General features: G+C 39.9%; 1 protein-coding gene across 1 annotated transcript in view; it reads right to left on the reverse strand.

Moving 5' to 3' along the window:
• The window catches only part of Cd48 (CD48 molecule), a 34,612-nt gene that overhangs the window by 4,761 nt on the left and 14,801 nt on the right, over window positions 1-15,050 (reverse strand). The window contains exons 2-3 of the mRNA XM_048448913.3: window positions 6,846-7,145; window positions 3,788-4,054 (exon numbers count right to left, since the gene is read on the reverse strand). Coding sequence (XP_048304870.3) covers window positions 3,788-4,054; window positions 6,846-7,145 — 567 coding nt within the window. The remainder of the gene's footprint in view (window positions 1-3,787; window positions 4,055-6,845; window positions 7,146-15,050) is intronic.

Raw genomic sequence — 15,050 nt, forward strand, 5'->3', positions numbered from 1 at the left:
TGGCAGGGAAGGAAAGAAAACATCCCAATGAAGGGACAAGAAGGAGAAGTTTGATCATAGGAAAGGGAAATGAGAGATAAAAATGAAAAGGGGAATTGGAGTGCTTTCTAGGAAATTTCAACTGGCAAAAGAATGTCAAGATTGGTTTACCCTTTCTCAAAACAGGGAGGTGATTTTATTTTCTCTGCGGTTGCTCCCACTTTTAAAGGGACAAGATTACACCTTTCTTTTTTTCAGGTCTCAGAACTATTGTATTGATGGCCAGTCCAATTGTGCTCTCATTACCCCATGTCTGTTATATTGTATCTGTACTGAGAGATCATGTTAGGAGAGGATGAAAAGATGTGACCAGTCAGCTGAGATAGAACAAGAATATCCAGCCCTACAGCCCATGTGCAGAAAGCAGAGGCAAAGAATCCAGCCCCAAGACCAATCCCTGAAAAACACAGAAGAGCCATGTCTCCAGGACCCAGAATCTCTAGTGATAGGATATTATGGAAGTTGCTATGGCTAGGATCTGCGCTCTGGTAGCCTTAAGAACCTAGGCTTAGCTACTCATTTTTAATAAGCCAATTAAAGAGCCAAAGTAAAATATAAAGGTAAATGATATTTATATTCACATTATTATATACTTTATATTATTTGCACAAAGTAATAGTGAAAGCATAAAGGGGGATTTTATTAAAGAAACGTACATTGGAAAGAGGGACAAAGAAGTCTGTAATAATCCACGGCAATGTCCATATTCAGGTTTAACATAAAGTTCAGGTTTAAATAGAAGGCAAGAGGTGTGCATACATAACCTGTCTTAGTTCAAGTATGGTCCCACGTGTCATTGTCCTGGTTTTAATCTTTACTGTAAGGTGCTCTGACAAGTTGTCATAACTGTGTGAAGTCTCTTCCCTGGAGACAAGTACTACCTCTGGCTGGTGCCTGATTTTATAGCCTTTTCTTCTGCCAATATCAGATTCCTGGAGAAATTCTAATTTCTTGGGGTCTGTTTTAGTTGGCGTTCTATTACAGTGATGAGACACCCTGCCCATGGCAACTCTTATAAGTTAAAACATTTAATTGGGGCTTGCTTATAGTTTCAGAGGTTTAGTCCATTATCAACATAGACAGAAGCATGTAGACATGGTGCTAGAGAAAGATCTAAGAGGTATACATTTGGCCGAGAGAGAGAGAGAGAGAGGGAGAGAGAGAGAGAGACTTTGGGCCTAACGAGCATTTGAAACTCCGAAGCCCACTCCCAGTGACATACTTCCTCCCATAGCCCACTCCCAGTGACATACTTCCTCCCATAAGGGCACACCTACGGCAACAAGGCCACACCTTCTAATCCCTGTCAAATAGTGCCACTCCCTAATGAGTGAGCACTCAAATATATTAGCCTGTGGGCACCATTCCTATTCAAACCACCACAGTGTCCATTGTTTTAATGGTCTAATATTCAAAAGGAAGTTAACATCATCTCTTTACTAGAATATCTTTATTCCTGCCAAGATGGATACATTTCTACACTTCTCTACTCTGTTCTTATACCTATTTCTTTTTCAATTGAAAAATATTTTTTTTCATACAATATATTCTGATCATGGTTTCACTCTTTCATCTCCTTCTATATCTTCCTTACCTCCCCACCCATCCAACCCTACACTTTTATTCTCTGTCTCTTTAGAAAACAAACACACCGGAATAAAATAAACAGAAAAAACGAACAAAGAAAAAGCACGAGAAACTCATATACATGCAGACACATAACATCAGAAACCACACTATATAAGCAAAAGACCAGTAAAGGAAAAAATGCCCAAACAAACCATTATGAGACAAAAAAACCCCAAAACTCAAATACCATTTAATTTTGTGTTGGTCAGTTACTGCTTGGCATGGGTCTGCCTTCCAGTATGGCTTGTATTCCGTGAGGCTCCTTCACAGAAAACTAATGCTTCCTTTATAAGCAGTTGACACTTGGAGATAGATTCTGGGTTAGGGATGGGGGTCCATGTTAGCTTCCCCCTCTCAGTGCTGGGACCCCATCTGACGTGGACCTCTGTAGGCCCAATACGTGCTGCTATGGTTTCTATGAGTTCATATGTATATCAGCCCTGTTATGTCTGGAAGGCACTGTCTCTTTGGTGTCTTCCATCCCCATTGACTCTTACATTTCTGCCTCCTCTCCTGCATAGCTCCCTGAGCTCTGGCACACCTCAATCTTGAAGTAAAATATGCTTGCCTCTGAGATAAATATCACAAATAAAATACAAGTAGGAGCTGCAGTCAGAAGATACTGTCAGGTAGTTGTGCCCAAGAATAATTCCTCCATAAACCCCTGGCTTTAGTTACTTTTGGAATGATTGATTCAAGTGATTCCATTTTTATTGTTGACGGGGTCTCATGGTGAAGCCTATACTAGCACCAAACTATTTTACTCTCCTGCTTCAGTCTCCCAAGTATTAGAATTAGATGAGCCAACATACTCCACTTTCAACAACTAATACTGAAATTGCCTGTTCCCAAATGGAGAGCCACATTTCTCCTCAGAATATCTTTATTCTGCCAGAAAGTTACATGGACATGACATGGATCACAGTAAAGCATTGCAACCACAGGTATGAGCTAATCTGAAAAAACAAACAACAAACAAACATGTATATCTGGGTTGAAGCACGGCACTTTTACACATGGAGGATGGAATGGCTAGAGTTCTGGAGATTGTAAACAAATTCATTAAGGGGTCCCCCAGAGTTGTTGTCTCCAGAGTTAGAGGAAGCAAAGCTAACTTAGATGTTATGAATTCACCACTAATGAATTACTAATTACCACCAGTGTTAGAAAGGTTACATGTATCATTTATTTATTTCTTGTAGCATTATTTAGTCTTACATTTAAGAGAAAGATAGTTTGGAGAAACTAAGGCACCTAGTTATCCACTAAGTGACTACGGTAGTTACTCAGTTGGAATCCCCTAGGCGATGCACATCTGAGAGTGTCTGTTGAGGGTGTTTCTAGAGGTATTTCACTGTGGAGGGTAGATCTGCACTAAATGTGGGCAGCATCCTTCCACAACCTGGGGAATGAAAGGTGGGAAGGGGGAAGCCTGCTGAGTACCAATACTCATCTCTCTGCTTCCTGATTGTGGACATGGCAGGAACTGCTCTCTTACATTTCTGTTGCCATGCCTCCCCTGTCGTGATGGGTTGAACTCTTACCTTTTCTCCTTTAAGTTGTTTTTGTAAGGCATTTTATCATATCAACAGTAAAAATAACTAATACAGAGACTACATCAGGAGTAACCAGAGGTGTGACTAACTCTAAAACCCAGGACTTTGGTGGCACCTCTGTAGGTCTGTATTAAAGGGGGAGTGACATTGTATAAAAGGATGCTTCTAAGCAATGCAGAGAAATCTGAGACGTGAAGCCTAGAGTTTGCCTTCCTGAGGATGGGAACCTAGCTTCTACTCACCAACCTCTCTCTCACCCATCCAGTTTTCCTTATTTCCTTGCCTGGACTACTTTTCCCTCTTTTCCTACTTCCCCCAATCGTTCTGGTATCTCAGACTGTCCTATAACTACTCAGGACTCAGCTTTAAGGAAGGATAAGGTGAGCTAGCTGGTAGGTGGCTGTAGAGCCAGGTGGAAGCCAGGTCTCAAACTCCAATGACACCTTTGAGACTTCCCACCACAGTCTCTGCCAGAAGGCCAAGCAGAAACCCCACATCTTTCTTCATTCAAAAGAAACCCGTCATCATGTGCCCACCTCAGCTCCCTGGAAGGTAATTCTTACCCAGAGTACAAGGCAGAGTGAAGTACACAGTGTCATTTTTCCTGCTTATAGGGTTGCTGACTTGGCAGGTATAAAATGTAGATTTGTTCTGTGGGGTGATGATTCTTTCCAGCACACCTCCTTCCCCGTTTTGGGGAAGAGACCCCAAGTCGTCAAACCAAGTGTATGTAACATTCTGTTGCTCTCCCTTGCAGGATAGTATCAGGTGACAAGCGTCAGGCAGATTTTCAGTCTTCTCGATTTTTATGGTAGGCTGGGACACAGGATCTGAAAAAGACTTGTTATGAGACAATGGGCTTGTACATTTTTGTGGTGTTTATGATGCAAGGATTTGACCAACAGACTACAAAGGGAACCAGGGAGGGGCCATGATTGCTGTTCAAGGTGGGTATGAATAAGAGACTCCTATAGATGGAGCCAGGGAGCAACTTTGTCTTCAGGAGGCTACTTTTGGGTGGTGATGCTAAGGTAGATCCAGGAGGGGGAGCCAGAGTTCATCACATGCCATTAGGAACAAAGAAGGGTGATGGTCATCTGTAAGCTAAGTGTTAGAGGGGAGACCAGCTGACTTCTGACTGTGTTTCCTAACTATCTGGGATACTCAGGGCCTGTTCTCTAACAAAAGCTCACAGCAAGCATTAGCGGGGACCACTCTGTCCCTCAAGAATTCTGGAGTTCAGATTCAGGGAGAATCCTAAAGGGCCTCAACCTGTACATAGCAAAGTCCTTCACACTGTCATTATAGGATGCTTAGGTCTATAAACCTGCCATCTTTGTCTCCGTTGTGAATCAGAAGCTCTGAAAGACAAATAGACTAGTTTGCCCAGATGAGGTAATGTCTTTATTTCTATATGACCCTATTTAAGTACTTAATAAACTCATTAAGTTTGTTTCATTTTGGCTCACCATGAATTCTTTTCCGTGGGGTAGTCAAGGATCCAACTTTACCTGAGCGGAAATCCCCTAAGGGAAGGTGAACTCCTTGGGCTACTGGTGGCTGTTCAGTTATCTCCCACCCCCAAAACACCCCATGCCTGTGGCCATCTTACAGATTGGAACAAGCTGTGAGACAGTGGCTAGAACATTTAAATTTAATTGTAAAACAGTCCTTTCCCGAGGAAAATGGAACCTGGACCTTGTGTTGCTTCTGAAACCATTTTTTATTTAATTTTGCCCAAGGAAATGTTTGAAGCCCACCCATTTTGAAAGAGAAAAGTTGTAGGGTTCTACACATTCTTGGCCTCAGAGATTTTTTTGTTTGTAGCTCTGCTAGTTTATCAGGGAGACACACCATAACACAGTCACCCATGGCCAAAGGAGTTTCCTCTCCCTTTGGGGGATCCCCATTTGGATAAAGATGGATCTTGATGACCCACAGAAAAGAATTCCATAATCAAACAGAATGAAGCAAAGTTAGCGCATTTATTAAGTATTTAGATAGAAGATCACATAGCATAAGACATTAAATAATCTAGGCAAACCATAAATAAATGCATTTTTCTTTATAAGGTTCTGATTGGGCACAAAACCAAGCGCTGAGAGTTAAGTTGTGTTAATATGCTGATGCCCGGATCTGTAGATTCCTGAGGCTCAGGACTGAACTGGCCCTGTTCTCACCTTCCATCCTTCAGGCCTTCTTAGCTCTTCTACATTCCCTTGAATTGCTCTACTGAGCTCCAATGGAACATGTCTCCTTTTTTTGGGGGGGGGGGAAATGTACAAAGAGTTGGCTTTTGTCACTTCCCTCCAAAGAACCTTAATATGGACAAAGAGATATTAATATCTTACACCATGATGCCATGACTACTAGGGAACTAGCCAGAGGGATTTTAAAGGGTTGATGGATACATAATAACTGTACATACTTGTGGGGTACTATGTGATAATTAAATGTACAGTATAATAATTACTTCAAAAAAATTGAGATTTGCATCTTCAAATATTTACCATTTCTATGTTTTGGGATCTTTGGGATGTTCTTTTCCAGCTACTTTGAAATAGTGTGCTGTGGAATCCCAGAGATGACCCCTTCTATTTAACTTTATGATGTTTTCCATTATTCAAATTCCCTCTAGTGACTATGAAGTCATATTTCTTGGCTTCCACAAATTAGTGAGAACACGGGAGTTTGTCTTTCCATACACAGTTATTTTGTTAAATTGGCACTTTGAATCTAAATCCGTCTGACTCCAAGGATAATGCCCTACTCTTATTTCCACAGAAACTGGTTAGGCTGAAGCCATAAGTGAAAATTTTTGTCATACTAAATCTGAGAGAACTCTCCCAGAGAACTATCTCAATTTATTTTTAATATCTTTTGTTTTCTATAAGTCTGATGAAATCCGAGTTCAGACAGAATTAAAGTATGTGCAAAACTAATTTGGGTTGCTTACATGACAGAGTGAGGAAACTACAAAAGAAATAGTCTTTACTGTTTCCAGTCTTACCATGATTTGTTTCTTCCTCTTTGTGGCTCCTCAAAAGGGCCTCACATCGAAGGTTTGGTCACTAGTAGGCAATATTTGTGCAAGTGATTGGTTCAAAAATCTCTGAGCCCATCAATTAATTGATTTTTTGTTGGATTAATAATTAAATGGACTACTGGGAAGTGGGAGGGACCCAACTGAGAAAGCAGTCATTAGGAACATATCTTTGGAAGGTATATTCTGTTCTTGGCCCTTCGTTCTAGTACCTCCTTCCCAGCCTGGAGTGAGCAGCTCTGCTTCATTGCTCTGCTCTGCCATGATGCTGCACCTCCCACAGGTCCATAGTGATGGAGCCAATTAACAATGGACCATACAACCTCTGAAGCTGTGAGCCCAAATAAATCTTACCCTGTCTGAATTCTCTATCTGAATTCTTTATCTGAGGAGTTTGTCTTAGTAATGAAAAACTAACATAATTTGATATCTGCTGGATCAGGCTTACTCACAAGTAGATGTGTCTCTGGGAGAAATGTAGTGTGTCGTGATGTTCTTCTCTTCTCCTTTTTCAATCAGCACCCCCAACTCCCAGTAAACTCCTTGAATAGGCATTTTCCTTTGACTCTAAAACTTACCAAATACATTCAAGATTTTCTCGTATTCTTCCTCAGTTTTCTTCAACACTCTCATGTAGTAGTGACCTTTGTCTTCTTTCCGGATATTGTAGATTAGAAGTGCACCAGTTATTTTGTCAAAGTCGACCCTGCCCCGATATCCAGCATAGGTAATCTCTGTATTGTTATACTCATATTCTAAAATCTTCTGTTTCTTAGTATAAAGCCAGGTGATTAGTTTGTAGGTTTCAAGCGGGTTCTTGAAGACTTGCAGGGTTATGTTGCTGCCGGTTTTAGCATTAATCTCTAGTTCTGAATGATCTGTCAATGAAATTCAGAGTGTGAGACTCATTCTGGAGAAAGCAGTGCTGTCCAGTGGCCCAGCGTTAGCTTGAGCTGGTAGAGGAGGAAAAAGTTAGAGTCTGAGAAACGGGGTGAGACAGGGTGGGACAGAACATACTGATTATAATCTCAAATGTCTGTTCTCATCCAAAAAGACAAAGGGCACTAAGCTGATACTGGCACTTTCTTGTTCATAGCCCCCACCTCTCATAGAGTTTCAAATAAATTGGTTCCAAGTCATCTTTTTCTGTGGATTTGTTTCCTGTTTGTTCAGTTTTATTCAACAAACACACTAGTCATAGACATCGTTATTATATAATTATACTCTAACAGATTTAATACACAAGTATGAACTGAACAGAATAACAAATCAACCTGGGCTTGGGGTATAGCTTACTTAGTAGAATACTTTACTGTAATTCTAGCCTTCAGGAGATAAAGGCAAGAGAATCACAAGGTCAAGGTCCTCAATGTCTACACAGTAAGCTCGAGGCCAGCTTGGGCTACATGAGACTGTCTCAAAAAAAACAGTATTATAACTTGTTAGTATAGTAAAGACAAGGAAAAGGTAGTGTGGGACTAAGTCACATAGGATGGGGGATAGAGGAAAGCTGAGAGAAGCTCTTTGGAGTGATGGCCACCAATGTGAGTTAGAAGATGTTTAAAAGATAATACTTGTTGCAAACCAGGTGTCATGTGCTATATGAGGAGGTGGGAATATGTCAGTGAGTTAAACATAAGAGGCCCTTGAGCTAACAGTAAGAAATAAATATTCCTGCCAGGGAAGCAGGTAGGCTGACTGAAGATCTTCACCCCTCCTTCTGCTCCTCCGGATTTAATCCCCCAACCTCATCTCCAGATCTGCAGCAGAACACCAATTGAAGGTCCCCTTTCCCCCATCTCCAACTGATCACACAGATATCCCCATCCAAACATCCTTGCCTCCACCCATTGTTTTGTTCCAGTCTCCACCTCCAGCAGGCCTTCCCTGGGGACCCACAGGCCACTCTGTCCAGAGAAGAAGTGAACTAGCTGCAGAGCTTTACCCTGTTTCCATTCCTCCAAGTCCAACCTTCCAGTCATATCCCCAGCTCTGTAGTCGACCTTCTGCTGTGTCCTCTCCTCACACACTGCACACCTTTCTAGGGAACTAAGCATATCCCAATGAAATACCTTGCTTCCCTCCATTCTGTGGATACTCCCAGCCCTGCCAGCTCATACCATAATCTAGACCTCAACTCTTGATACCCATAAAGACATTTTAACTGGAATCCCCAGTAGTCACATCTATCAGGGCACCAGAAAAATTTCCTATCAGACAACATACAGCCACCACGCTCTCCCAAAATCCAGAGAGGAAAAGAAACCAAACCCCCCACCCCCCAAAAAAAAACCCATCAACAAGACAAGACCAGATATCTGATGGCAGAAGTTACAAAATAATCCCATACTAGATCATAATTACTTATAATAAAGGGTTATTTATTTAGGGGAGACTTACAGATCACTGTCCTAGATCACAGTCCTCTTTACAAATAGTGAACAGGAACAGAGTCGAGCAGCTGGAAGTGAGAGCCAGAAGCAAGCAAACAGAGCACATGCTTTACAGCTGCATTTATAGTGTAAGAGACCATGCCCAAGTGGGCTGGTATTTTAAAGGATATTGGCTGAAGGAGTGGAAGGAGCTCCCACAGCACCTTTCCCTTTTGTTTAAATAAGAGAGTTCCAAACCCAATACAAAACTATATACACTAGGAACAAACATCAAGTATAAGATTAGAATTACAACCAGCATAAACAATATTAAGCAAGGAACATATAACAAATGTTTTAATAAACATCCTGTCCTAAGGAATCTAAGTCTTATATTGGAAATGACTTGGCCAGATCATAAGTGGATGGTAACTATGACTATCTAATATTCAACCCCATTGAAGGCCTGAGAAGGGAGACAATATTACTTGAGTAGGCAGGAAGTGCAATCAAGCAGCTTCCAAAATGTACAATAGATGACAGAGACAACTGGCTGCTTAAGCAATCACCCAAAGTCTCATTTGCAATGTTGAAACAACCAACTTTGGCTAATGCCTAGAGTAACTGACAGAGCACTTTCAGAGGTAGGAATTTTTCAAAACTGTTTTACCCTGTCTTAGCAAATGTGGAAACTGCATCCACAGAAAGCCTGAGAGAGCTTGGGAAGTAATTCTAGACAGAAAAAAATAGAGTTAAGCATGGACTATTGCTAGCAGCATTTTCTCAGGTGGGCTCTGTTTGCTGGAGGCAAATGCATTTCATTTAATAGAGGCTTCCTGACTCAGCTTTATCTACAAAAACTTTGCAGCCTTTTTAAGAGGCTCTGCTACAAAACACTTAAATGGTGTTTATGAATAGCCAACATCATGCTTTTTGGTGGCAGCATGGACCTTGAAATGCCATAAAGTTGTGGTAATAAATATAACTCTGACCAGTACCTCCACCATGAAGCTAGATTCTCAGAAAGCTAAGGAATGAACTGGATCCAGCATCAAAGCTATGGCTTTAATTCTAGCCATATAACTTAGCAAATTAAAGACTCACGTGGTTAAAAATAAAGAGAAATATACAGGAAAGAAAGATTTAAAGATGAAGAAAACCTCTAAATGGTTTACTATGTATTTAAAAATATATGTAGGCTTGAAAAAAGGATAAACTCCTTTAAAAAATAAAAAAGAGAGTAGTGGGGTGTGGTGGCTCACACCTTTAATCATCCCAAGACTTGGGAAGTGGAAGCAGAGGGATCTTTGTAAATTCAGGGTGTAGTGGCACACATCTTTAATTCCAACACTTGATAGGAAGAGGAAGGTAGATCTCTGTGAGTTCAAGGACAGTCTGGTCTACAGAGTGAGTTCCAGGACAAAGATACACAGAGAAACCCTGTCTCAAAAAACCAAAAATTAAAAATAAAAGAAAGAGAGGTTAGAATAAAGTACGTAAAGATGAAAAATACACAGAAAGTCTGAATATTGCATGTTATTGTGTTGTTTTTAAATTGTTTGATGGCTGAGGAAGGAACAAAGATGCTAAAAGACATTTTAATATAAATGCTACTGAATTAATCCAAGATGGGTATTTTGAAAATGGCTTGACTTTAAAATTGAAGTCAAAAGGTATGTTACTTTGGAGCAGAGGTTTTGCTTTTGTTTCCACAGAAAATGAGAGGCTGTGGATTCATTCTGGGCTAAGAAAAAATCAGGTTTGATCAAGGAAGATCTCCTGATAAATCTCTAGTAAGAGCGGCCCAGATGTCTGAGTTTTATATCCAGAACATATTTAAGACTATTACCTGAGATGATTAAGCCTCACAGGATACTCCAGTTACAACCTGATCATAATTCTAAATTTTGTTTAGGTCCTCCATAACAGCACCCCCAATCAACAGGAAGTATCATGGAAAACTACACCCACGTTTCCCAAAAAAATGGACTATGGATATTTTCCTTTGACTAGAATGTTGGTTACAAGTTGTTATGGATAATGGTCAGGAGAAAAGCTAAACAAAGGATATTAGATTCAGAGTTCTTGTTTTAAAAAAAGGGGGGGAAGTGCTGTGGTACAATGATCTTTTAACCTGTCACTTGTATTATTTTTAATAAAATGCTGATTGGCCAGTAGCCAGACAGGAAGTATAGATGGGGTGACAGTGACCAGGCAGGAAGTAGAGGTGTGGCAACAAGAATGCTGGAAGAGGGAAGTGTAGTCCATAGTCGTGACCCAGCTGCAGAGGAAACAAGATGTGACTGCCTTGCAAAAAATGGTACCAAGTCATGTGGCTAACATAGAAAAGAATAACGGGCCAATTTAAGATGTAGGAATTGGTTAATAAGAAGCCTGAGCTAATGGGCCAATCAGTTTATAACTAATTTAGACCTCTGTATATTTCTTTGGGGCTTAATGGCTGCAGAACCGGTGGGATAGAAACCTTGGTCAACAGATATCAACACCTCGTGCTACAATCTTCCAAATATCAGATGCCTAGATGCCATTGTAAAAACAATAGCCAGAATAATATGGCTCCAGTAGTGCCCAGCAACCCTCTGACAACAGACCCTGAATATTCCAACCTAGCCGAAGCACAAGAAAACAATCTTAACAGTCTTTATGAATATGATAGAGTTCCTTAAAGAGGAAATGAATGAGTCCCTTAAAGAAATCTATGTAAACACAAATAAACAGTGGAGAAAAGTGAATCAAAGCCTTCAAGACCTGAAAGTAGAAATAGAATCAAGCCAAACTGTAGGAAATCAGGAAATAAAAAAGTTTAGGAACTCAAATAGGAACCACAGAGGCAAGCTTCACCACAGAATATAAGAGATGGAAGAAACAATCTCAGGCATCAAAGACATAAGTGAATACTTTATCATTCAAAAAAAGTTAAATCTAAAATCTCCTTGTACAAAACATCTAGGAAACCTTGAACACCATGAAAAGACCATTTCTACAAATAATAGGAATAGAGGTAGGAGAAAAAATATAGGTAAAAGGCACAGAAAATATTTTCAATGAAATCATAGAGGAAAATTTCACTAACCCAAAGAACAAGATGCCTATCAAAGTATAAGAAGCACACAGAGTATCAAATAGACTGGAACAGAAAAGAAAACTCCTTCTGCACCTAATAATCAAAACCATTTGTAAAAGAAACATTACTAAATCCCACATTCACTCCTGCACACTGATATTGGGAGACTTCAATATCTCACTCCCATCAATGGATAGGTCATCCAGACAAAAACTAAAGAGAAAAATGCTAGAACTAACTGACATATAAACAAATAGACCTAACACATATTTAAAGATCATTTCAACCAAGAACAAAAGAATATACCTTCTCCTCTGCACCTCATGGAACTTTCTCCAAAATTGATCACATAGACACTAAGCAAGTCTCAAAAGATAAAAGAAAATCGAAATAACTCCTTGCATCCTCTCTGACTACCATGGATTAAAGCTAGATATCAACAAAAACATAAACAACAGGAAGTTTACAAACTCATGGAAATTGAACAGCTCGCAGCTGAATGAAAAATAGACCAAGACAGAAATTAAGAAAGAAATTAAAGACTTTCTAGATTTGAATGAAAACAAATACATAGCATGCCTAAACTTATGGAACATAATTAAAGTAGTTCCAAGAGGCAAGTCCATAGCACTAAGGGTCTACATGAAAAATTTGGGGCAATCTCATACTAGTAACTTAGCAAAAGAAGAACCCATACCAAAAAGGAGCACAAGGCAAGAAATAATCAAGTCAGGGCTGAAATCAATAAAAAAGAAACAAAGAGAACAGTACAAAGAATCAATGAAACAAAAAGTTGATACTTTGAGAAAATCAACAAACCCTTATCTAAATTAACTAGTAGGCAGAGAGTAAATGTCCAAATTAACCAAATCAAAAACAAAAATGGGGTGTTGTAGGGAGAGTGGAGTGAGTGGGCTGCTTGTTGTCCTAGCTGCCATGCTAGCTTAACTGAAATAACCACACAGAAATTGTACCAATTAAATCACTGCCTGGCCCATTTTCTCTAGCCTCTTATAGGCTAACTCTCACACCTTGATTTAACCAGTTTCTAATACTCTGTATGTCACCACGAGGTTGTGGTTTACTGGGAAAGATTCAGCATGTCTGACCTGGCAGCTTCATGGCGGCTCTCTCTCTGCCCTTCTTCCCAGCATTCAGTTCTGTCTACTCCGCCTACCTAAGTGCTGCCCTATCAAAAGGCCAAGGCAGTTTCTTTACTCAACCAATGAAAGCAACACGTAGACAGAAGAACCTCCTCCACCAATGGAGGACATAACAACAGACATTGAGGAAATACAAAGAATCATAAGAGTAAACTTGAAAAAACCCAGTACTTTCACCAAATTGAAAAACCTAAAATAAATGGATACGTTTTTCCCCAAAACATTCTGTTTAGCAAAGTTAATCAAGATAAGCAGATCCAGTGAGATAGAAGCAGTTGTTAAAAGTCTCCTAATCAAAAGGGGTCATGGCCAGATGGTTTTAGCTCAGAATTCTATCAGAATTTCAAAGAAGAATTAATTCAATGCTCTTCAAATCATTCCACAAATAAAAACAGAAGGAATATTGCCCAATTCATTTTTATGAGGTCACAGTTACCCTGATACTCAAACCACATAAAAACTCAACAAAGAAACAAAATTGCAGACCAGCAGCTTCTCTTACAAACATAGATGCAGAAATACTTGCAAACTGAATCCAAAAAACATCAAAAAATATCATCGACCATGATCAATTAGGTTTCAGCCGAGAGATTTAGGGATGGCCAATACACATATATAAATAAATATAATAATTCACCACATGAACAAACAAACTGAAGGGAAAACCAAATAATCATCTTAGTTGCAGAAAGGCCTTTGACAGTATCAATATCCCTTTCTTCTATCCTTACAGCCAGAACCATGTGACTGAAACTACCAAATTCTGCTGCTTACTGGAACTGGAACATGGCCCCCTCATTCAATTGCATCCTCACCAACTTGCTGTTTTCAATCATTTCCTTCACTGCCTAAGATTGACTGTCCTAAAACTATATCTGCAGACCTAGACTGGCCTCAAACTCAGAGATCCCTCCATGATAAAAGTCCTGGAGAGATTAGGGATCAAGGAACATACCCAAACATAGTAAATGCAGTTTACAAGAAGCCTACAGCCAACATCAAATTAAATGTAGAGAAACTCAAAGCATTTCCACTAAAATCAAGAGTAAGACAAGGTTGTTTACTTTCTTGATATCTATTCAATATAGTACTTGAAGTTTTAGCTAGAGGAATAAGACAACTGAAGAAGATCAAGGGTATTCAAATTAGAAAGGAAGAGTTCTATGAGTTTGAGGCCAGCCTGGTCTACAGATCCAATTTCAAGACAGCCAAGCTTAGGCAGTGAAGGAAATAATTGAAAACAGTAAGTTGGTGAGGATGCAATTGAATGAGGGGGCCATATTCCAGTCCCAGTAAGCAGCAGAACTTGGCAGGTTCTGCCACGTGGTTCTGGCTTTAAGGATAGAAGAAACGGACTGTGGAATATTCTTCCACAACTAAGGAAAGCCTCTGCGATCAGGCATGTGTCAGGGGTGTCCCTGAATGAAGGTCTACAGAGGCCACTGCATGGAGTTGTGAAGATAAAGCTTGGATTGCCTTTGAGACTCCAAGATGTTGGAGATGCCAGAGTTGTGGGATACCTGCTGAAGAAAGCTGCTAATTGGGAGTGGAATCAGCCCAAGAAAAAAAAGTATGCTGTAGTCAACAAAGCAGAAAGAAGTTGGAGATTTGAAGAGCATTTTGACATCAGATATGGAGATGCAGAGTTTGTAGTTTGCCCAGCTGGTTTTTGGTCTTGCTTTGGTTCAGTATTTATTCACTCTGCTTCCTTCTCTTTGTTGTGGAATGGTAATGTATATCCTGTGCCATTATGTGTTGGAAGTATGTGATCTGATTTTTTTTAATTTTACAAGAGATTACAGTTAAGAGACTGCGTGAATCTCAGAAGAGACTTTAAACTTTAGATTTTAAATAAGTTTGAGACTGTGGGATTTTTGAAGTTGTACTGAATACATTTTTGCATTATCATATGGCTACAAGCCTTTGAGGGCCAGGGTGTGGAATGTGGTGGTTTGAAAGAAAATGTCCCCCAAAGGGAGAGGCAATCTTAGGTTGTGTAGCTATGTTAGAGAAGGTATGATGTAGGAGGCTGCTTGTTCGTTTCCCGGCTTCCCAAACTCCTGAAATAATCACACAGAAACTATATTATTTAAATCACTGCATGGCCCATTAGCTGTAGCTTCTTATTGGCTAACTCTTACATCTTAATTTAACCCATCTCTA

The sequence above is a fragment of the Myodes glareolus genome, chromosome 5 (assembly GCF_982192425.1).
Source record: "Myodes glareolus chromosome 5, mMyoGla1.1, whole genome shotgun sequence".
NCBI classification, from domain to species: Eukaryota; Metazoa; Chordata; class Mammalia; order Rodentia; family Cricetidae; genus Myodes; species Myodes glareolus.